This window comes from Anoplophora glabripennis, unplaced genomic scaffold (genome assembly GCF_000390285.2).
Source record: "Anoplophora glabripennis isolate ALB-LARVAE unplaced genomic scaffold, Agla_2.0 scaffold2, whole genome shotgun sequence".
NCBI classification, from domain to species: Eukaryota; Metazoa; Arthropoda; class Insecta; order Coleoptera; family Cerambycidae; genus Anoplophora; species Anoplophora glabripennis.
This window is the reverse complement of record NW_019416325.1, coordinates 3,860,556-3,886,246: the sequence shown is the minus strand read 5'-3', so window position 1 is coordinate 3,886,246 and position 25,691 is coordinate 3,860,556. Positions and strand designations below refer to the sequence as shown.

The 25,691-nt window shown below is 31.6% G+C and overlaps 2 protein-coding genes across 3 annotated transcripts in view; one reads left to right on the top strand and one right to left on the bottom strand.

Annotated features, from left to right (window-relative positions):
* The window catches only part of LOC108916999 (phosphatidylinositol 3-kinase regulatory subunit alpha), an 85,018-nt gene extending 72,274 nt beyond the window's left edge, over nucleotides 1-12,744 (top strand). For both annotated transcript variants that reach the window (XM_018723406.2, XM_018723405.2), the window contains 3 exons: nucleotides 5,044-5,178; nucleotides 7,375-8,231; nucleotides 9,566-12,744. In XM_018723406.2, the coding sequence (XP_018578922.1) occupies nucleotides 5,044-5,178; nucleotides 7,375-8,231; nucleotides 9,566-10,967 (2,394 nt within the window). In that variant the 3' untranslated portion in view covers nucleotides 10,968-12,744. The remainder of the gene's footprint in view (nucleotides 1-5,043; nucleotides 5,179-7,374; nucleotides 8,232-9,565) is intronic.
* Nucleotides 12,745-18,301: 5,557 nt separating this feature from the next.
* On the bottom strand, nucleotides 18,302-23,614 carry LOC108916190 (cathepsin L1). The gene is made up of 7 exons (XM_018722400.1): nucleotides 23,573-23,614; nucleotides 23,437-23,499; nucleotides 21,265-21,414; nucleotides 20,956-21,203; nucleotides 19,947-20,082; nucleotides 19,717-19,877; nucleotides 18,302-18,497 (listed from the first exon to the last, which is right to left on the bottom strand). Exons 1-7 carry the CDS (start codon nucleotides 23,612-23,614, stop codon nucleotides 18,302-18,304), a joined length of 996 nt encoding a protein of 331 aa, XP_018577916.1.
* Between the last annotated feature and the right edge of the window lie 2,077 nt (nucleotides 23,615-25,691).

The following is a 25,691-nucleotide window of genomic DNA, read 5'->3' as shown; positions in this document are numbered from 1 at the left end:
TCGATACGAACTTTTTTTAAAGATAATCAGCTCTGAAATATTTTTATGTACTTACGTCAACATCCTGTATATAATTGGATGTAGTTCGATTTTCTTAATATTTCAGTTATAGTTTTTTAATGTATAAAAAAAAATAAATTACAACTAAAAATATATCAAGTATTTTTATTTAAACAAAAAGAAAAACGTATTGCAGTTATATGACCAGTTTAATGTTTTTATCAAAGTAAAATCTGTTAAAAAAAATAGATTCTTGTTTCCTCACCAAAATGCGCGAACGCGGACAAGAATTAAATTAAAATTTAGTGCAAATTCGCACTTACAAGTGCGGATTATTTCGAACACCCCCTAGTAGCTGGTTAAAAAGATAGGTTAACTAATAATTTTTATACGTTTTACTCACTGATCTGATCGTTTGATTAGTTCCCCAAGGTTCAATTGTATCAAAAGTACTGGCTCGAAGGCAGTACTTTAATTCACGGATTGCAAAATATTTCTTGACCGGAACAGTGGAAGTAATCAGGAATGTAGTGGGATATGCTTTGCCGAGTGCTGATCCAAAGCATATTTTTTTGTTTACATCAGCAAATGTTTCGTATCTACGTCCCGTTATTTTTCAACCGACAGCAATTTTGACTTGCACACATGAAATTTTCTCTTTGATGTTGAATTACACGATAAAATATGACAACTGATAACTACGTATGAATTAATATAATACATTTGTGTTTTGTATTGAGAACGACATATAAGTCAGTAATAAATCTGTCATTTTATATATTGTTTTATGAAATTTACTAACCTTTCGAATCTTTACACCGAAGTCACAAACTAGAAATTTGCTGCAACAGCGTAATCGATGTCCGACAGTTTCAAGTTAATCGTATAAGCTACCAAGATAGGGTTGGTCGACAATCGAAATTTTCACCGATGTTTCGATTACAACAACCCTAGCTGTCCACAGAGCTATTCTTGAACATGGAAGGAAAATTAACTAATGGAATTTGCCAAAAATCATGTTTACAAAATTTTCATTTTTTTTTTCAATTTTTCTTTTTTCCAAATTGTTTTTCTAAGCCAAATGCTACATACACCATATTGTTAGGTTGAAGTTTTGCACCCGCGTTGCTTGGATCAGTCAATATCGGTAACATTTTCTGGACGACATGCCTGGGATGCAACACAATAAAATCTTTGTTGGGATTAGGATTTGTCATTTTTCTCAAAGCGAATACGCTTTGTACTCTGTTCAAATAAAGGCTCCATAAAAACGATTATTCCTTGTAGTTGTAGGACATCGTGATAAAATATTTATCAAGCCTTGAGTTACCGATAGTCGCTAAAATAAATGTAGATAATTAATATTTGAGTTATCTGCCATTTCATTTTTGTTATGTCTAAGAACGTAATGATTATCTTTAAAGGTTTAGGGTTAAGTTTTATGTCGTACAAAGAGCACAAAAACGTCGTTTTGTTTCTATGCATTCTGAAGTTTTTGGTATTTAATGCAGTCGGAAGATTTTTTTCGAAATTTTGTTTTGCTTTGTGCTTATTGTACCTATTCTAGAAACATAACAAACGTAGTGGTACTTTGTTTTCTTTAAGAACGTGCTGAATTCTCAATGTTAACTGTTTTTAAGATTCTGAGAAGTTCGGATTTCTATTTCATAGCATATTGTTAGAGTCAAACGTATGTAAATGGTTGTTACAATATTTTTAATGGACAAATAGAAGTTTTTACTTTCTGGATACAATTAATTTCTAAAACACCCGTAGTCATCGATTCTTTTTTTATATATATAAAATTTATCGATATTCATTAGATCAACTAAGTTATAATCTGTATGCGATATTTTTACAAATATTATCGACGTAAAACGGTTTGTATCGACAGTAAAAACAATATAGGTAGGTAAGTTATTAAGCAATATTCTCCGAGTATATTGATTATTTCCCAAGTCATGGTCGTGCAAAGTAACAGAAATGATTTTTTCGTAGTTTAATTTCCATTCATAATTTCTATTAATAGGCAAGCTGAAATAAACCACTGCAGCTCCTATTTCATTACAGTACTTTTTAACGTACGTTCCTATTCAAAATTATGTGAAAATCATGTTTTTTATGTTAACAATTTTCCTAAATTATCCTTGACGTAACTCATCCACAAAGTGTTTTGAAAAGTGGCCATAAATTCAGGGCCGCCGGTAGAACATAAAAAAATATATACCTTTGTTTTTTAGGCATTGGGCTTCAAATTTTTTCCATAACTTTTTCAAAAACCAATTGAACAAAGTTTTTGGAGATGCTAATACGTCTATTTTACTTTTCTGCTATCTCGTAGAGGTCGCTAATTACGATCTCTACCAGTAACATTTTGTTTTTAAGGTTAGGTTTTTTGGTATGGTACTTAGGCAACATTTTTTGCATTACCAATACGGGCTGCTTATATAGTTTGATTTATTCGAAACATATTTGGTCTCTATGCTATTTTATTCGTAAATACATATAATAGTTTTTGAGCAAAAAAATGAAATGGGTCATGGTGCACACCCCGTAGAATGCTTTTAAGAAACTGTAAACACATGAGTTAGTCATAATTATTGAGTATTTTTACAAAATTCTCGACAAAACAGGAAAAGGTGCCCGTGATTTCCGTGATTTTCACTGCGAAAAATTAAAGGAATCCTCATTTTTCAACATTTTTATAGTTTGGATAGGTTTTCTTGTTGTGTCATTGTCTCACTAAAAGTACGATTTCTTGTCAACAAAACACCATCTAATTAATGAAAAGAAATTAAGTAAATCCTTGATATAAACGGAAAACCATAAAATATCATAATAAATGTTGAAAATGACCACTTCCCATCATTACACAAGATTCAGTACGTCGAAGATTTGATCCAAGGATCTGGTTAAAAATTCCTGGAAAATTCTGAATTGCCGCACGCGAAGCAATAATGCGGTTTCTCAGCTTTATTCCGCTAGGTGTCTTGTACATTGAAGCGCTCAAATAACACCATACACAAACATCAATAGGATTTAAGTCGGGTGTTCGAAGAGGCCAAAACGTGGCTTGAATAGAATTGAAACGTATAACGACAAATTTTTATTTGAACTACCACCATTAGTTTTCATCGTTGAATCTAGTTGAATCTTTAGTTAAATGAAGTTATCTAATAGCGATAGAAAAAACGTTATACAAAAAGTTACTTGTGGGGGTAGTTACTTCTATCCCTTGCATTCGAAATAGATCAAGAAATTATCTAGTAAATTCCATTTCGATAGTAGCAAAAGTGTACCCTAATATATTCTTTATACTCGTATATATAAATAGAAAAAGTTGTCTTACATTTTTATATTGTGGTAACACCTGAATATATTGAATATTATTTTAAAACACAAATTTGTTTCAAATATGTAGTACTTATTTATTTTAAAATAATTAGTTGCTGATATATGCGTAGAAATAATTGTGTACTAAGACATCATTGGTGTGTGGAAAAGTTTAAATTTCCAACACTGAAAATCAATATTTTAGCACACGCCGCTAGACTGTTTTTTCTCACTTACTTTGAAACGCTCTGTATACGGGAAGTGTCATTCAGTAAATGACACGGTTCCAACAAAGTTGGCGCACAGTACCATAAGTGAAAACTGGTCTTATAAATGCTGCTATCAAATGATGTCATAAAAAGTGGGGGCGTCCTATTTTAAAAAATCTCTATGGCGTCACTATTTCATAAATATGGAGGTTTATATATATATAATTTAAAATAATATATTTGGAACATACTTTTAATAAAAATAGACAATATACCCAACATAATTTGAACACCGCTACTTTCAGTTAGTAGTAAGTTTTCCATTCTATTTTCTTTGTCTCATTATTAAAAATTAATCCTGTTACCAATTTCTTTGGATTATGTAATTATTAGAAGAACGGTTGTACCAGGTATTTAAGTGGAAATATTTTAGCTTTTAGATTTATTTAGCTGTGAAATGGACGGTTCAGTTTATAGCTATGACTCATATATAAATTTAAATTAGAAAGAAAGTGCTTGAAACGAAATCAAGTTCTCCTTTCAGAATGTATTCAAATTAACATTACATCCAGCGTGTAGCACCTATTTGGCTAAAACACGAGTAAAATTGATTATATTAAAAGTATATAAACGCCTCTTGTCGCTGCGAACGTATCTTTTTTAATTAATATCCGTTTAATAGCCTCAGTTTTTTTTACATTCCTGATAATTTATTAATTTTGATTGTATTAAAATATGTTGGTACACATCTCCGTTCGTTTAGAGTAGAACAAATTCTCGATTTTGTATACTTATATTCGATAGGTGCTTTGTCCACCAATAGTAGGGCCCGCACGTTGCTATGCCGGTGTGACCGTCTTTCTATCTCTTTTTTCTGCATCTGTCTGCTTTTCTCGTTACTTTGTAGAACTGCTACTAGAGTCGCCGAACTGTAGTCCGTGGTCCCTAGTCCATATTTGTCAAAATGAAACGGGACAAGAACAATTGGACGATAGACAGAACCGTCTTCAAATTATTTATTAGTACTCTATGCTGTGGGACACAATTAATTTTTGCACATGAAAAATAGACTTCGAATAAAATTTTTCATTTCACATAAATACTTAATTAAGCATAAATACATACACAATTATGTTATGTATTTGTATTTATCACCATTTCACATTTAATCGAAACAACTTATTTTTAGTTTATTAAGTATGTTCGACATTGAATCGTCATCACTCATAAAAAAAACGTGGAAGGGGGCCAGTTCATTCAAAATCTAAAGGCTCAGGCACTATTGTGATTATTCGACGATTTAAATGCACAAAACGAAAATGATATAAAAAAACTGCGGGATTCGTGACAGAAATATATTCGAGAGAAAATCATTATATCAGGGGAGAGATTAGTTTAACTAGGTCAAGGTTAAATAAACGGGTGATGCGTACGTTTTCAGTTTTTTATATAACATGTCGAAATTTCAAGTGTTTTTATTAATGCAAAATTTTTGTTGCAGCCTATCTCGGAGTGGACTTCTTCGAACGTTGTGGAATGGATGGCGGCACTAAACCTATACACGTATTCAGACGTTTTCAGGTGCAAAGACATTAAAGGTGCTGATTTAATAAATTTGGATCGAGATAAGTTAATTGTAAGTGCTCGATTTCATTATTTTATATCTTTATTTTTAGATTAGTTGTTACCAAAAAATATGCATGGTTCGAACAATACTGATTAATTAAAACAAAGTTAATTAATTACTCAAAAATTTAACAAATAAAAGCTTACTTAATTATTGAAAAATATGTTAAGCCAAAGTTGTCATAATTTTACAGTAAAGACATAACTATATATTTATGGTTTAAGTAAAATAAAATACTAGTATAGAATAATTTTCAATGTGGCGACTTCTTGTTTTGCCGCTCGTCTAGAAAATGATGTGAACTTCGAATTTATAATGTACCTATATACCTAAACGACACACATAGTATTATCGAAACCAACTAAATGCCAATTCATAATTGATATGATTGTTTAAAATTTTATTCAGTTTCTTGATAAACCAGTCCATTGTGCAAAAAAATTAAATTGTTCTAAAAATAGTTGTGAAGTACTTTTGTGTTGTGAACTCTAATGTGAAATACACAAATTGTGAAATGGTAGATATGTTAAAAATTGTTTTGTGCGTGTATTGAAAGCGCATGTGGTGAAAATGTGTTACAGGATTATTATATTTTAACACATTTAAAATATTTTTAATTTTCTTAGTGACGCCACTGACGTCGCAGATATGTCAAACTCTAATTATTGTTGTTCCTGAGGGGTAATGTCAAAGATAATGTAGTATCTGGATTAAGATTTCAATCATATGAAGTTTCTCTAAATCTTTTGCGTCACATATTTAGTGAAATTTAATATTATGAAACCAAAAACTCATTAAAAGTTTAGTGGGTTAAATCTAATACAATATTTGATACAAGCTAATAAAATTTGAGTTATTTCCAATATTATTTTTACTGCAGTTTTGTCATATTTTATAGCAACTGATATACGTTAGTTGGCACTTAACTATAAATAGCTGAATAACTATAAATGGCTTCTAGGTTACAGAAGGCACGTACGTGATTTTTTATTGGCATTAATTATTGCTGTTCCTTTAAATTGATTTCTGTATACAGGGTGAAAACTACTTAAATGCTCATCACTGTTCAATATAATAGAAACATGTTCTTTTGTTCTTTTTTATCGACACATTCAAATGTCTCGGGATTTTATTAGGTTTAAATATTTGATTATTTTATATTTAATTCCCAGAAATATGTCGATGTCAAATCTAATAATTTGCAATTAAATTTCTAAATGAAAAATAATAAAAACAACTTTATATACAGGGTATAATTTTGAAAGGGGTCGTATTTATACAGGTGCTACTTTTGAGCTTTAGAAACGCATATTTGTTCGAGAAAACTAAACTTTTTAACATTTTTTTCATAACTTTTGAATCTGATTCACATGCATGTTTTTTAATAATAAATATCATGAAAATTTAACAATGAAGATACACAAACACACTGTACCCGGACAATGAAATAAATATCTTTCAAAACACCACTAAATACAACTAATATAAAATTAAACTTAATAAAATACAAGCAAAATGCAAACGCTGGACCATACAAATTCCAAGACAAATTCTATTTCGAAATCTCCTAAAACGGTAAACTGGAAACTAAAATAAATATAATAAAATCAGCGGTGACATTTTCATTTTTCCTCATTAACGTTGGTTGTTTTTTGCCCGCCTAGCGCCGTTTTGTCATATCACATCAGGTGGATTGATATTAGTCGAAATGATTTTAAAAAATGTTTTAAAGTCTGTAAGATTAGTATTCTTATTTATCTTTTATTATGTACATTATATAACACAGCAAAAATAATTATTTTAAAACATAAATGACTTACTTACAAGTAAAGTGTGCTTATCTACATATCAGTATTAGATAATATTTAATAAATGATATAAAAAATAATATATAATAAATTATAAAAACCCTCAAATATTTTTGTATTGTTTGGTGTTTCGTTTGCATTGACATCAAAAATTTGGTGACATAAAAAAATTAACAATAGTCGCTTAAAAAATGTAACAATGCGTACAGAGTTCGGAAACTGTTCACTGATGGCATAAATAAAAGTTTAAGTGCGGTGTATTTAATTTTACAAAAAAATAATTTCAGATTAGTATTCTGGGGAATACGTACTATTGCCCCCAAAACCCTGTCCCCCACTTAAAGATACACCCTGTATGTAGGAATTTTATGTTTACATAACATTTTGCTTTTTACAGGGAATGGGAATTAAAGATGAATTCCATCAGAAAGCTATCCTGACATGCATAGACGAACTCCTTAAAAAACCCGAGGATAAGATATCTATTGAAAATGAACCCGAAGAGTACGTGTCCTCAGGTACGAACTATGCACATAACCTGACTCAACACAGCTTTAGTTCCCTGGAAAGATGTGACAAATGCAACAAATATCTGAGAGGCATTCTGCATCAAGGTTTTATTTGTCAAGACTGCGGACTCGTTGCTCACAGGACCTGTGCCGCGACAGGACTTCCATCTTGCACGCACCGTCCAATGGATGAGAGGTTACATTTTATCCAATTTAAGTCTTTTTTCGGGCAAGGCCTCTGCATCCAGTTCAAACTAAGTGAAACGCCGGCACCTCAGATCCTCATCAGTTGCGCGCTCGAACTAGAGAAAAGAGCCAAAAATAACGAATCCTTAGAACTATACAATTTGTACTGTGCTACCCCTCCATCAGATCAGTTGCACGTTCTGGTAAAGAGAATCGAAGAAAATCCGAACAATGTTGATCTTACGGATTTCAGTCCCGTTTGTATAGCTAGTGTTTTTAAAAAGTATTTACGTGAATTGCCCGATCCGCTTATACCCGTGCAGTGGTACGACAAGTTCTTGGAAGCTTCGAAGAAAAGGAACGACGAAGAATGTACTTCCATTTTGAAGCAGTTGGTGCAGGAATTGCCCGAGCACCACAAGTCCACGCTCCACTTTATCATGGGCCACCTTTGTCGCATTTGTCAGATGGAATACGCCAGGGGCAATAAGAGCCCTCCGACTGTCCTCATACAAGTTATGTGCCATATTTTTCTAAGGCCTCCCTGGGAACGTATAATGTAAGTATTTCAAAAGTCCTGATAAAAGAGTTTCTAAGATAAGATATCGGTTTTCGTCTTACAAATATGTGGAAAATGCCAAATTACTGTAGTGTGGATGTCTCGCCAGACTAATAATAAATTTATTCGAGTATAGTGAAATATCAAGTAAAGCGGGCTGTTCCGAATTAGAATTTTTTGGGTTGCCATCAAGGCGAGTGATGTCATATGCCTGAAATTTTGAGCTTTGCGAATTTTTTGGATGCCCTTCGGTCACCAAAATGTAGTAGTGTCGGTTAAGCAAATAAAAAAATATGGGACCTGCATTCATTTGTTGCCAAATCAAAAAAATTAGATCGTTTTGATGTGGATTTGTAGAAACTCCAGTGGTGTAATAGAATTTTTGGAAAAATTGGGCATCTCTTTTTTAATTTAACACGTTTTTGTGATTAATATATAATAATTAGCATAGAAATTATTATCGGTAGAGGGTCTTTGATGAAAAGTTCAAATCAAAACAGGTCTGAAACTAATTATGTAAAAAATTTTTGATTAATGAATACCAACATTTCTAAATGGTCTGTATTAAAACCAACTGTTATTTAGAAAATTCATTATTTGGTTCCAAATTCAACAATTTTTATTTTTTCAAACCCATAGAGGGTGTGCAGAAACTGTAATAAAATATCAAAATTTTAAAACTCTTAAAGGCATTATTTTTATATTATGTTTTACGCTGTTGAAGGCATTATAATCTGCAGTATAATCTAAAATTATAAAATGTTAAAATAATATACAGAATTTGATAGAAAATCTTGATCATAAAATATCATTGGAAAATATATAAATTTTTGGATTTTTTATTTGATTTTACACCTGTAAAAATGGTCTCGACTACTTTTTAAGTGTGAGCAAATAAATTAATTAAATCAGTTAAAATTATCATTAAAAAAATGTTATCGATTGTTTTAATAAAAATTGTTATTTTTTATATTTTTTGAAATATATCATTAAAGATTGGAATAAAAGAATCAGTTTATGAAAATGTTCACAATTCTTGAAACATTTAAATACAGGCAATTGTTTCTTTAACAAATACTCAAGTACCCCATGAGACTATATTATATTCTTGTTTAGCGTTTATCGTTCTAGAATTAATAAAAAAAAAATCCTAAAAAAATATAATTTGTAACGTTGTTTTTATGAATTTTGATAACCTCTGCGATGTATCTTTTTTAACATTCCATAAAAAAAATGTGTTTCTCTTTGCGTTATCTTCAAAGTTCGAGACCAAGTGAAATCGGTCGACCTATAAATTTCTATATTGTAAAATTAACATACACTTTCTTTTCCAGACAAGTGGTATACAACACCCAAGCTCACAACAGAATTGTCGAACTATTATTACTATACTGCGAGTGGGGAGAAAAGTTACCAGAATTTGCCTCGGCTCCGGCGATCCCACCACGGAAGGTGTCACGGATGGGTAGCAGCGCCGCCTATTACAGCAGCGTACTAGAGAAAGAAAGGGAGAAAAACAACATGGCCATGTCGCTGCAAGACGCCGACTGGTATTGGGGCGATATCAAAAGGGAAGAAGTAAACGAAGTCTTGAACGATACGGTTGACGGTACGTTTTTAGTTCGAAATGCCTCTAGTAAATGTGGTGAATATACGTTGACATTGCGAAAAGGTGGTGCTAATAAACTAATTAAAATATGTCACCGAAATGGAATGTACGGATTCACTGAACCTTACACATTCCATTCCGTCGTGGAGCTCATAAACCATTTTAGGCACGACTCGTTATCACAGTACAACGCTTCTCTTGATATTAAGCTGCTCTACCCAGTGTCTAAGTATAATCAGGAAGAAGAATTAGCAAAGACTGAAAAAATTGAAAAATTATTTGAAAAATTAATAGCTGTAAATAAGAATTTAGCGGAGAAGAACAAGGTGTCGGAAACGGTTTCAAAGGATTTCAACGAAACCTCATCTGAAGTACAAACTAAACGCCACGCACTGGACGCTCTGAAAGAGTTAGTACAAGTTTTTCGAGATCAAACCTCGATCCAGGAAAAAATCCAAAACGAGGCCCAGCCGCACGAGATTAAAAACTTGGAAATTAATTCGGAACTGCTGAAAAAACGTTTAGATTTGATGTCGGAAAGTTGCGAACAGTTGGAGGAAATACTGAAGCAAAAGGAAGCTTACAAGAAGGTGTTGGAGCGGGAACTAACAACGTTAAAACCTGAAATACATGGGCTCGCCCGAGAAAGGGACAAGTACATGCGGTGGCTTCAACAGAGAGGTTTCTCACTACCGAAAATAAACCAGGTCATCAATAGGAACATCGAGGAAACTTCCGAAGAATGTGAAGTGGATACGGAGACGCTACCCCACAACGACGAGAAGACGTGGTTGATGCTGAACTGTTCACGTACTGAAGCAGAACGACTTTTGGACGGAAAACCGGACGGCACATTTTTAATTAGAAAGTCGCGGCACGTGGACAAATACGCGCTGTCGGTAGTGTGCAACGGTAGCGTCAACCATTGCATCATCAACGAAACTAGTAAAGGTTTAGGTTTTACGGAACCGTACAATATTTACCCGACCTTGAAGGATTTGGTCCTGCATTACGCTACAAACTCATTAGAAATCCACAATGACCTGCTCAATACAGTATTGGCTTATCCAATTTTGGCATGTAATGGAAGTTACATCGGAGAGAATCCTCCCATCTACGTTTCTTAATATGTCAAATCGTGTGATAATAAAAAAGCTGCTGTGACTTTTTTTATATTCCCATATTAATATAGTGGTGATAAAAAAAAACTTCTAACAAATTAAATGCATATGTATATGCATAGATATAGAATAGAAAACTTAATTGCTTAATCACCGAAAAAATGACTGTGATAGTGTACTAAAGATGAGTTTTCACATGTACTTATAACATTAGCACAGTGTGATATCGTGGACGGAAGTTGTTGTGAAGAAATGAAGCTGTGAAGTTGGATATCCGTTTAACAAGATGCACCAGTAACGTAACCAGTTATTAGAGGCTTTAATGTATATATACGAGAAGTCTCTCATTCTCCTATTGATCTGTGCTGATAGCCTGTGAATCAAAGAGTTTTCACTTTGGTTGGTGTGATATGGAAAATTTAGATTCCGTTGTTTTGCTCGTTAAAAAAGCCGTTTCCAGGATCACAAATTCACGGTCTAGTCGCCGTTAAGTGTTTCCTAAAAGCAGTGTCGCCGGAGAAAATTAAAGCAGTAATTTCCCATTTCCCGTTTTTAGGGGATAAAGAACTTTCGTCGTGAAAGAAATTGTGTCAAATTTGCGAATTAATTAAAATAGTTTCGGCGGACCTTAATATTTCAAAGTAAATTTTTTATTCTTGAAAAAAAAAAATCGGTTGATTATGAACGAGAACCTTGTCGAAATCTCAGGGTTGGTCTCATTTGTCTGAAATTTTTTCTGTACGAAAATTCTGCACCCGCTTTAATTTTTGCCGGCTTAAAAGTTCTCAACCTATTTCTTAGGGATTTTATTTAAACAGCTATCTGGTCGATTGCGTAATACTTAAAAGAGTTTGACCTGAAAACATACTTTGGTTTTTTTGCAAAAGGGAATCGTTCCGGTACTACTGCTAATTTTTTTTTAGCAAAAAGTATTTAACTGATCGATCAGCCGGCAAGGAGGTATTTTTGCCTAACTTTTCGATGTTGGTTGATTTAAGTGAAAATCACTTTGATTAAACAGTTTGTTTTTTTATCTACATATTATTTTGTACCTAATAGGTACGTACATCTTATTCGATTACTTTGGAACAAAAAGCATTCTAGATAAGTACTGGAAAATCTAGTAGAAATATTGATATATAAAACATTTCGAGAATGTTTATATTTATTTACTGTTAAAAATCAAAATAAAAAACAAGACTATATATTTTATAAATATAAATTCGAAGAATTAACCCCTTTGTTGTGGTCGTTATGAGGTAATTTTTTTTTTACCCGTAACGAATCTTAGGAATTAAATTAGTGTGGAAGTTTTCCGCAAATATTTTTTTTAGAATTAATTTGCTGTTATAAAACTATATTCGAAACTGATCCGATACGAAATGAGTAAATGTAGAATATCCGTGACATAATTAGTTTCAATTTTATTGACATACAACACTACAATCTCGCAACATCTTCATTATACTTTAATAAAACATTATTGATTTTAATCCTTTCTTTTAATAATTTTAATATACAAGTAACTGTTTTGGCTCTCTCAGTTATGTCCATTGTTTAATTTCACATATACTCATCTCATAGTGATATGATATTGCTTATATTGTTTTGAGATTATTCATAACTTAAATTCCGAAGATTAATATTTTTCAATCTAAGTAATTATAATAATATATTTCGTTTTTCATTGAACATATTTTTTTTTGGTAATCGTAGTTGCCAAATAGTGAATATCGGTAGAATGTAACATTGGCCACTTTTTTTATTTAGGGGAGATAGGGGAGCATTGGGCACTTTTCTACTTAAATCAAAATAAAACTGTTATTTTTTAATAAAATCAACTATTTATTTCTAATATCAATGGCACATACAATTGACTCAAATTATTGCGACGAATAGTTATACAAATGTAATCAGTCTCAAAGTTACATGATATTTCCTGAACCTTGCCATAAGTGCCCAAACCTCCCAATGGTTGGGTGGTTTGGGCACCTCTGTGGGAGGTTTGGGCATTGTATTGCATACGCCACATAATACCTACTAAATTATTTTGATATGTTATAACTAAAGTAACTTAACAAATAATAAAGATTAGATGCTCAAAAATCAGTATTCTTACATAAATAATAAAACTTATCTAACATTTGGTATAACCCAGATAGGCTTATTAAAAGTGTATTTGGAGTTGCCACGTTTGATCCATATTTTTGGTTGTGGCAATTTAGTTTTAATGTCTGTTAATGGGACACTTGAAATGTCTTCGATATCGGGATACATAAATGTATTTCGAATCTTGCTCATACGCAGAAATTTAACAGTTGCCATGGAGGGATCAACTTCTTTAATTTGTCCAACATAGTGATAGGTAGTTTTTTTGGTGTCAAATTTGACCAAGACATAATCGTTGACTTTGAAATTTCGATCTAAAATAATAACATCATCTTCGTCAAACGATTCTTCTTCTGATGATTAATAATGGTGGGAGCATTGGGCATGCCCAAACCTCCTTTCAATATTAGTGCCCAATGCTCCCCATACCCTCGTTTTGCAAATTAATCCAAATATACATTTTATTATTCAAACATTATGTATCAATTTATAGGTTAATATTATCTTCGATAAACACACATTTACGTATAATCAAAGAAACTTACGCCTTTTCACAGATTGCTCTGTTATTTCCTTTGAAATCACAACAAAATATTTACTTTTGGGTGCACGAAACCGTCAACCGCATGACACACTGACAACTAAACGAAATGACAAATGACATTAGTCTAAGCAGTGTTGCCAGTTGTTAAACTAAACTACCACAGTATACAAAAATAAATATCTACTACACGTCTCTAGTTACAAGGTGGTGCCCGAACCTCCCGACTGCCCAATGCTCCCCTATCTCCCCTAAAGTTAAAAATAACATTGGTTTCTAAATGAAAATGTCGTTAATATAAAATCTATATTGTATTTTATTTTTTACACTTTTTTGTTTTTGTTTAACGGCACGTAGAAAAATAATAAATAGATATTTTCTTTCCAAATTTGGTAAACAACTATTTTGGGGGCCTGCAGTGTCATTTTTTCAATAAAAAAAACCTTAACATGCTTTTCTGAAAGTTCCACCCATATAAAAAAATTACATGTCATGCATTCGTGGCAATGGAAAACCAATAGTTTGCATTTGGTGATCTTTCAGGGCCTACCCAGAAAACAGTAGTCCCACTGGAGTCTACTTGTGTTTAAGGTGTTTATAAAAAAAACCAGACGTGCTGTATTCAGGGTGTCCCAAAATTAATGCAACAAAATTTGGTCACAGATTCTTAAGACAACTTTAGGGAACCCATATTTTTTATTTTTGCCCTCTCGGAGTTACAGCCTAAGAATAGTCTTTTTTTATATTTCAAAACCCTGTTGTACAGCATGCACTAAAGTTGGTACACAGGGGTTTTATGACATGTGGAATCTGATAGTTTTTTGGCGGGGAATCCCCTTAATATTTTTCGTGGGCCCCCTTGTCTTGGAAGCCAAAAAATTTTGGTCGAATATTTAAATTTCTAAAAAATTGTTAGTCTTCTAGAAAGCCATTAAATTTAGAGACTTTTTTGTCTCTTAGTACTTTTTTCGTAGAACGCAATGTTTTCGAGAAAAATATGAAAATTTGATCGAATGCATATCGTGATTCGTCATTTTTCTCAAAAACACTGCGTTTTAAGAAAAAAATATCAAAAGACAAAAAGTTTCTAAATTCAATGGTTTTCTAGCGAACTAATAATTTTTAAGAAATTCAAATATGCGACCAAATTTTGTAAGCTCCAAAGACAAGGGGGTCTCCTAAATTTGTCTTAAGGATCTATGACCAAATTTTGTTGCATTAATTTCGAGACACCTTGTATATTACATGGAATATACGAAATTATTAAATTTTATAAATTCTCAAAACAAAGTTAGAGATAAATTTATTATTTTCCCTGTGTACGTGGCAATTGTAAATTTACAGAAAGAGATATTAATTGTAAATAGTACACTTCATAATATTTCAAAATTTGGTAAATATTTTTGATATTATTAGCCAACATTAAAAATTAACAATACAAAAATTGAAAGCCATGTTTTACATTGCTTTTATTTTGTATTTAAATAATGTCGCAGGTTTAACATAGTTTGTAAAATCCTCATTTTTCCTTTGTAGGTTTCAATATTTTCAGTTTGATTTTTTAGCTATTATTTTTTTTGTATGAAATGCCAGAGAATATTTCTAATATTTGTATTATGTTGTATTTAGTGTTCCATTTGTAAGTAAAAATGGAGTAGTTATATTTGCTTTGCTTTTCGATAGCTTTTTGAATTTTTATATGCAAAAAAGAATCTAATTGAAAATATGCACTAATGGAAAATGTGTATTTTTAAAAGCCGTTCCGAATAGATTTCTCAGTAAATATAATTTGTGAAATGTTTAAAAAACTGTATCCAGTTTAACTTGGATATCTCTACTAGATTGATTGGTTGACAATTCTGAACCTGTGCAATGTTAGACATATATAATTAAGCATCTGATGATAGTCTGTATTTATTTAAGATTATAAAATTGATTGTATAAAGTTTTGTATTATTTTTATTACATAAATTTAATCTGTTTTAATGTTTTTGTTATTATATGAGTTTATAGATTCTATAAAGTTGTGTCATATTAATATCTAGAATGTTTTTTATATTTTGTTTTATACTGCTACTATTGATGTATATATTATAATGGAATTTTAAAGAGCTAATTGGTACATTTTGGTGATACATGTCAACAGTTTTTAGTTTTAGTGTAACTAAACTTGTAAAAATCTATTTAAAAACATTTTCGAATGTACAATCTTGTGATAATAATGAAGTCTACGAAATATTGCTGGTGACGGTTTTGAACATATTTTCATGCCGTGCTGGCGAGGTTCACAGGAACAATGACTCGTTTTCGCTCGTGGTGATTATACGACTTCTAGTTTCATCAAAAGCACCTAAAAGTATAAAATGTGAATATCTTCGGAAGAAATTTCACAGTCTAAGATTATTCTAGTCTAAATTTCTTTGACAATGGAATATGATCTATATCGAAATTCGTTTCTAAATAATTGTATATTTTTCTAAGATTTGAATTTACATTTACAAATATTATAATTAAGTCTAACATGGTAGATTTGGAAATATAGTTTTTATATAATTTAGTATTGTATCATCGAAGTAATTTGTCCATCAAATCTAACAAAAATGCACGTATTTGTTATAATTACCTTAAAAAGTCAAATGCAGTACCTATTTCTGTTTCCAAAAATTGTAAAATCCACAAATAAATTTGTAAATGCACTTTAAATTACACCAAACGCTTCTATCTGGGAACGGGAAAATATCTTTCCCTTTGAAGTGGTGTAACTTTTATAGTACGTATATATATAACGAATTCGATGCAGTGGAATGCCTTCCCTATTTACAAGATTTTCTGTGATTATATTTTTTACAAGTCTAGTTATGAAATTAATTGTTTTTTATACATATATTGCTGCCAATTATTCTACCGTACACTTAGCTTTATGTTATGGTTTTCATTACAATATCGCTGTTGATGTAATTTTTTTTGTACAAATTTAATAGTTTTTTAAATATGATTAATTAGTTTGTTCAACTAAGTCAACTAGTTTAAAATATTTTTCTATTACAATGATTGAGCAGGGAAACTATGACTATCATATGTTAATTTAATTGTATACATTTTTTAAAATATAAATTTAAATATTGAATTTTATTGAGGTTTTAAATACATATTTTTTAAATCTGTATAAACTGTTCTCATGCTGTTGAATGTCATCACAATAAATTATAAAAGAGTTAATGAGTTTTTATTTTTATCCATTTCACTCATCTTTTAAATAAAATATTTTAAAGTTAATAGTAGTCGACAAATTTAAATATGGATTCTCATATATTACCCACACTTCTCGTTTTTGACTGATTTTGCTAGTTTTTGTAATTTGAATTTGGAAAACGTAAATAAGTCGGTCAAAAGAAATATTAAATACAATCTTAATAATGAAAACAAAAATAATCAAAAATTAAAAACTCGTCAGGAATAAGATATCCATTTTTGGACCACATATATTTTAAAGTAGTTCATTTTTAAGTACTGTATTATAAACGGTGGCGGCTCGTGACATTGAGAATAGGTGAAGTATATTCATTGATTGACTAAAAAGAAAAAAAACCGCCGTAGGCGAAAATTTTCAAGGTTGCTTGGCTCGAACGTACTGTGGTTCAGGGCTTCAACGGGCATAAGTCTCTTTCTTACCGGGTTCTGGGATTTTGAGGTTATGAGGTTATTGGGATTGAGTGGTCAATAGATAGAGGATTTATTGCGTTTTTGGGCCTATTTTTTGAGGTTATGAAAAATCCTGACATGATGGGGTTAAATGGACCCAGAAGTTGGATTCAGCGACCCCGAAACCATATGATAGACATAGTCAGACTCCAGGGGTAATTTTCTCGATTTTTTTTTTGTGGAGCCGTGTTATCATGTATCGATGCTGATGGATTAACTGAATTAGAAACTTAAGTAAATTTCAACAAAATTCTATTTGAAACTTAAATATTATTTTCGATATCGTCGTCAATATACTTTTCCGCCATAGAAATAGACTTCCAACTTCTATATCATTTGATGGAGAGCATCTGAGATAGTACATTGCCTTTAGTCTATCGGTTGCAGCAATTTCAAATATGCAGCGATTTGTCTTGGAGGAGTCCTTATTCTTTTAATACCAATCATTGATTGGCACATTTTGCATTAACATGTAACTGTAATGGCAAATATATAATTCTTAACAAACTAGGGTACAAAGCAGAGTATTTTTTATATAATATATGAAATATATCCGCAATGACAAATATACTTTGGGTAGGTATGTGTCTCGCTATCAGGGATTTTAATGATAATCACATAACCTTTGCCTTCTATGATTACTTACCCAAAACATACTAAAATCCGAAGTAGACTGGAAAGATATTGTTTGATACACAGTTGCAGTCTCTTTTGTGTTCTCGAATGTTTTTTTTACTCACTGGCACTCGCAAAAACCTCAGTTTTTAAATACAAAAGAGATACTTTGCAACCCAGAATAAAAAATATTTATTTTCTGTTATTATGGAGGTCTCGTTTTTGTTTTTTAGAACTACATCATTTATTACAATGTGGCCCGCCCCCCAAACTTTTTTCTGGCTGATGAAATTCAATGCAAACGGGTGTATAGTAAAATGGAAATTAAAATAACAATAAAACTAAATATACAAATCAGTTTATTGAGTTGTTACTAAATCAAGGCATATGCCGCATAGTTAGCGATACCGCATCTGTTTTTATGTCTTTTCAGTTTCATGTATCCATTTTCTCCCCAATGGTTTCCCCACCAATTTTTTAGAATCCATGTATCATTCGTATAACCAATAACCAACATGGCGTGATTGACATGGTTTGATGTACAAGCCGGATCGTCGTAGATTCCTGAGCTAAAAAGAATATTAAATGATGAATCAATTTAATGGCAGTAGTAGTGACATGATGACAATGGCGATGATAATACATAATGTCAGAATAATTAATGACATAACCGTACAGTAACTTGTACAAGTTACCAAAATCCAGTACTGGATTTAGTACTTGCCTATTGTAAATATATATCCAAACATGAAATTATTTTTTAAACAAAAAATAATTATTCTAGTTATTATTATTTTTTAAACAAAAAATAATTATTCTAGTAACCATGATATTTATAATTAATTAGGTATTATTTACATAGCCTCTTTCAACTGCTTTTTGCAACCTAAAATAAACATACTTATTTTCATTAATCAAATTAACACCCTGTATAGGTATTGACAAAGAAGCGTTTCCACTCATTTTTATAGGAACACTTAGGGTTTCAACTGACCCTGTATGGGTTCATGTTTTTAAGGGTTTTATTTTGCACTGAATTTATTAAAATCTTAGAATTTTATCAAGCACTTTGAGTTCTAGGACTTTATAGTCTTTTGTGTGGGCTACTAGGCATTACAAAGACCTTCTTAGAGTACCTACAAGCTTTATGAGCTTTGTGAGCTTAAAGTTCGTGTGACTATCGGCCTGCTTGCGCGAGGGCGGATAATTTGGAAAGATTGGTGAAAAGTTGACTCGCGCCGCGTCGATCGATGCCGCGGTACGCAGCATAGATCGAAGGCGGTGTTGACCGCTGTGTGTAAGCGGTCTTGACTGCTTGGAGCAGTTTTGAGTACGACGGCGGAAAATTTAGAAAGATCGGTGAAAAGTTGACGTCACAAGTTCTGCAACCAGCAGCGCACAGGGGTTTGGTTATGTTCCATGTGAACCGCGGTTCTCAAAATGTACACAATATCCATAAATATTTACAATTTAAAAGATTACTTTCATTTACATCGCGATTTACCAGTAGTTAAAATTATGCGCATATACATGTTTAAGATTCACCCTGTATATCTTTAAATTTATGAAATGTTGCATTGTTTTTGGCATTTAAAAACACATATTAACAAATTCAACAACCCTTTTTATTGTGTGACAATTTTCGATTCCTTGCGCGAGAAACTTCCTTATTTTTAGAATAACCAGAAACAACTAATAAAGATGGGCACAATTTTGAACAGCTGTACTGGGTTGTATATATTGTATATATACAACCCAGTACAGCCCTATATATTTCTAATTAATTACTGGTAAAGCTGGAACGTGTGTGGACTAGCATTTATAGACGCAGCAACTGGTCCGATTTTAGCAATCGCTATTTCCAAAGCTCTCTCGTCTCTTGCAGGAAGAACTGCCCAGGAGGTTATGTTGACTAATGCTCTATGTTTATCAAAATAGCATCGCTGTTGCTGAAATAGAATAGAAAATGATAAGTATACTAATTAAATACAAAAAAAAAGAAAAGCATTAGTTCTTACTTTTGACACATATGGATAGTCTATATATGCCATAAGTCCTCCAGCTTTTTCTAAATATCTCAAAGTGTTGCGAAGAGAACCTCCTCCACATCCATAGTTTCCGTAGGGTACACTACAGTCTATTATTTGCTGTTCGCTGAAAAAAATACAAGGAAGTACTAATGTAGTATCTTGTACACAATAAGCGCATCATATGGGAAAAATGTAATTTTTACAATCGTTTTTGTTAAAAAAAATAATATTAAATGACGGTCACGTCAAATATATCTGTCAGATTTGATTCGGCAGCATGTCACTGTGAGCCCATTGGACTAATTTGGGCTGATATAAAAACTTATGTGGCAGGAAATAACACAACCTTTAATTGCGAAATGTTAAGGTATTACTGTAGGAAACGATACCTATGTAATGTAATATGTAGGTAATCAGGTAACTAGGAAGACATTATGCACATGGGAAAGAAAAACAAGTCTCTAGATACAAGAGTTAAAAGTTGAATGATTTCCGGGCTGGTTGACACGTCGTCGATTTACAACTCTTGACGTTTCGAGAGACATATCACTCTCATCTTCAAAAGTTACTTTGAAACTGTTTCAGAGTAACCTTGGAACCCGCTAGAATGATACGCCCATGCAAACGCATTCCCCGCAACTCGTCGTACTGCCTACTATTTTGGCACTGGAGTTATAATATGGGATAAAAATGTTGACTTATATTTCCCTCTCACCTTCTCACATCACATCCTCTCACAAAACTACATACATTGAATCTTATTAATGCAAAAGACACTGCTCTAACCACTTGTTAACCCACATGAACTGTTCCACTGTTATCCTGATTCAGAACTGTGGCGAAAAAAAATCTGAATGAGCAAGGTGTTAGTAAACACTCGTACTTGGTATCTTTGATTTAACAGCAAAAGTTCTAATTTTGTTTTAGGACAATTAAGTGGTAAATTATACTACTGTTAATTATTGCGTTGCCCAACATAATATCCATAATATATTACCTTAAAGGAACCAACTTGTCAGTTTGTTTGAAGAGTTGACCTTGAATAGCCCCTACGACGCTGAAAGCGTAGCACGATCCGCAGTCCTTCTGATTGGAAGTGGGAGTTTGAAATCCAATTTCCATCCAATTTACTTCTTCTGGTAAGTGATGTAATCTTTCGAAAAAATCCCCCACAGTCTCAGAATCGACTTTTCTATGCCTGCTTGTCGTCAGTTTCACCATTCTTTGAAGGTAGATTTGAGGCGACTAACAATTTATTGAAAAAATTACATATTTTTAATAGCTAGCAGCAATATCAGTTTTTTACCATATCGGTTAAATGGTTCTCTTTGATATAGTAAGTGTGTAATCCCTGCTCCGCTTCTTCGTTGTGTTTTCTAATTTTTTCCAAGTTTTCTTCCCACGCCACTCTCTTCATTATGTCGTGGTAACCAGTGTAGGTTTTATTGAACTTTTCCTGTAACAGTTAAGAGTCAGTTGCTTAAAACGAAATCCATTGAAATTTGTATATGCAAATATCTCGATAGCTAAGGGAAATATCGAAAACGAACAAGAGTAACTTTTTTATGATTGTATTTTCAATATAAAATGTCCGTAATTACAAAGGCAAAAAAAAATTCCCCTATTTATCAAAGGAATAGAGCATAACTGACGCCCTATACGAGCAACGTCAAAATTAGTTAAAAATTCTTATTTGTCATGTCAAAATACAATAGTGCCAATTTTTTTTTGTTCACAAATATTGAACGCCCTGTATATTTGAAACCAGCAATATTTGTATAAGGCATATTTGGCTCAATCGACTTATTTTGTTAACCCGTATCTCCAGTTTCGAGATTTTCCAGGCTTCTGCAGAAACCCTCTTGTATATTGTACGAGTATAGTAATCAATTAAATCAAAATTAAATTAAAAATGTATAAAAAAGAATTCAATTGTTGAAAAATTAGCGCCAGGCCTATTCTTATAATTTCTTTATGACCAGTTTCTTTGACTGTGTAAAACTGCTAGTTTTTGATTTTGTTTTTAATAAATAACAACGACGCACGCACTCAAAATTGTCTTTATTTTTGTAATATAAAATAAAAATTCGATTAATCAAATTATATTGTTGCGTTAAAGCACATGATTTTTTTAAACAGAAACCAATTTTTCAGAAATCCTTTATTCACAAATTTTTCCACATTACGATATTTACTTTATTGGTAACGTTGTATATGGATAACTAATAAAACTAATAAAACTATAAAAATGATCATTGCCTATGTTTTAATTACTTTCTTGACTTATAATTTTTACATGGCATTGGATTGTATCCTGTATTGTTTCTTGGCATAAAGCATCTCTGTCATTCATTTTAAAATTAGACTGTGTTCTTAAAATAAAACAACCGGTATAGTCGGTAAATGGTAGTTATAGCCAGCTTCATAATTGGCAGGAACGTAGGAGTTGCAAAATAACTGCTACATATGTATTAAATGACAAGAATAAAATTATTTTTTATTCTTAACTTGTGTTTATGTAAAGCAGCATTCGGTTTTAAAATCACTGACCCCTTGTTTCGTTAATGCTAATTTCCAGTATTAGTATTTAAGTTGTATTTTGTAATAGTACCTAAATATCTGGGCATCCTTACTGGAGAAACTGCATATTATTCATCTGCACTTTTTTTAAATTTTTTGGAGTGCTCTTCGTTTTTTTTCTCCATTATAAAGGTGTTAAGCACATTCAAACAAATTAAATTTTACATTTTATCACATTAAGTCAAGCAATGTTCTTCGATACCAGAAATCTAGGTATGCACAGAATGTCTAACCTCACAAACAAAATTCCTAACAGTTGATATTGCGGAAAACAATTACTTTCTTGGCTATGAAGAAAAATGCGGGAGAATATATAATATTTTTAGAAGATAGGTAAAACTTTTTACTCTTTTCTTAAGGCCCTGTACACTGACTTCAAAAACCTTTGATCAGGTAGATCATAACATAATCATAGATGAATTAGATTATATGGGAATAAAAGCTCCATTACTGAATTTGTTTATATCACACCTGCATAATAGGCCACAGTATATTTATTATAGTGATTTCAAATCCAATACTTCAGGAGTGCCACAGGGGTCCAATTTAGGTCGTTTACTATTTATTATGTTTATTAACGATTTGTGTGACGTTATGGACTACAAGTTTTATTTGTTAATGGCATCAAAATATATTCTGGAATCAATAATTTAAATGATTGATAATGTTGCACGAGATAAATTTACAATACTGAAAAAAATTTAATTAATAAACTTGAAACCACGTTCTTAAAAGTTTGTTCAGTTTAAGATATACTGTGTCATACTGCTTTGATGATAATATAAAATGTATAATTCTGAAAAATTTAACAAACAAGTACTTACAAATTGGCCAGAATATATATTTTTTTATCCAAATCGTACTAATGAAAACATACTATAATTTTTAAATGCTTTACCTTAAATTTCTTCCATAATTGATCTAAATCTGTACTGCTACTGTTGAAGTCGTCGTAATCGGTCTGCGTATATAAAAATTTTATCAGCACTGTTATTAACAAGATTTTAAATAAATATATCATGATATAGAATTACCACTACAACTATTTTATACGACTGGACGCAATTGAGGTTCATTTGTCTTTTTGCTGACTTAGTTCTATTAAAATTTACTAAATATAATTTGTTTTATTTATGAATATGTTGCATATAAAATAAAGAGTGACGTTTTCTAGTATGTATTGATAAATGCAGGATTTGATAAAAAGCTACTAAGACAAAATTTCCTTAAAACGAGTAGAACAATTTCCATTTGTGTTTCAAATGTAAATATCCAATAAGTATGAAGGATATATACAGGGTGTTTGCTATATTAAACCATATGATACAAAACTAGTTAAGAAAAAAACAAGTGTTTAGAAATTAATTTTTTATTTCGTGGCCAAAAATTCATTTTGAATGAAGATCACTCTATTTGTCAGAGTTCGGCTTTGGTTTATGTTTTCACTGTATGAGCCCAATAATATTTAAACGAATCAATTTAAATGCTATAGATTTTTCTATGTAGAATCATTTAAAAAATTTATGCATGGTAATTAAAAATTCTCCAGGAACTTTAACTGTGTACTTGGATCAATGTTTCCACGTATGGAGTCCTGTGTAATAGTGGGAGGTGGTAATTTCCTGCATTTACTATATTTTATGGTTTTCCATTTATAATTAGGGTTTTTAAATTTATTTTCGTTCACTTTAATGTATTTTTGTTGCAATAAAAGCTTTCCCACGGAGCAAAATCCTGTGTATAAAATAGGGCCTATTAAAAACTATTATTATACAGGGGGTGGTGCTTAAATGTGATACAAGCCTGTAACTTCTTTATTTCTTGGTCGATTTGAAAAATTTTTATTTTGGAATGTGGGATAAGAAAACTATCTAACTGTGATATTGGTGTTTTTATTAATGCAATTTACGGCCAACTAGGATTCGTTTTCTTGACATCAAAACAGCTGATTGGTATTAGCGATTTTTTTTCAAAAAACAGATTGCGTTCAGCATCCCTTAAAACGTCTTACCACTAAGTTTCATCAAAATCGTTATATCTTCAGGCGAGTACTCCATGATCTCGCGAAATGTAATATAAGCCTGTAACTTCTTTATTTTTTGGCCGATTTCAAATTTTTTTTTATGGAATGTAGGATAAAAAAAATTCTACCTAACTGTGATACTGTTATTTTTTATTAATGCAATACACGGCCAACTAGTGCTCGTCTGAAGATGTATCGAATTTGATGAAACTTGGTGATAAGACATTTTAAGGGATGCTGAATGAAATACGTAATCTGTTTTTTGGAATAAAATCGCTAATACGAATTAGCAGTATTACAGTTAGATAGAGTGTTTTTTTATCCTACATTCTATAAAAAATTTTTTTGAAATCGGTTAAAAAATAAAGAAGGTACAGGCTTGTATCACATTTAAGCGCGACATCCTGTATAATTACGAAAAAATACGAGATGTCAAAAATTGTTTTCTAATAAATCAAGCTATCCAAAAGGGATTTCTAAAAGACCGTATTGGCGATAGAATAAAGAGTTACGCGGGAAATTACTTGTAGGGGTTGTTATTTGTACCCATTTTAAGGAAAAGAATAAAAACTACATTCTTCTCTGTTTGTTTGAAGGGCTATTAATCCGGGAGGAAGTTTTTCAAGAGAAACTGGTAAATCACGCTTAAAAACTTCAAAATGTTCCCCAATGGAGTAGTTTGGTTGCCAAAAGGTCCTATTAAATTTTGTTGATAGTGTGGGAATAACATTAATGGAGAAGTGTTTTTGCAAATTACTGCGATGGGGTATGGAGATTTTCAATAGACCACTAGTGGATACTGTAGAAACTAAGAATTCCATTGTGGATAAAATTACCTTCATCTGAGAATAAAATTATAGAATGGAAATTTTGGTGTCGTTTATAAATTTTAGTTTAATGTTACGGCATAGCTGGCTGCTCCTCAGAGACGACAAGGTTGACCACCACGTATCAAAGAGTTTGACCCAAAAATAAAAATTTTCTGTTACATAAATGTTGTTCTATTATTTTTTTTAATATTTCATTATTGCTTAATATTTCTGTTTGCTACATTTCTCAATTTTATTGCTTAAAAGAAGCAGTTGCTATGCCAAAAGGTGATATCTATAATCTATACACAACTACTCAAC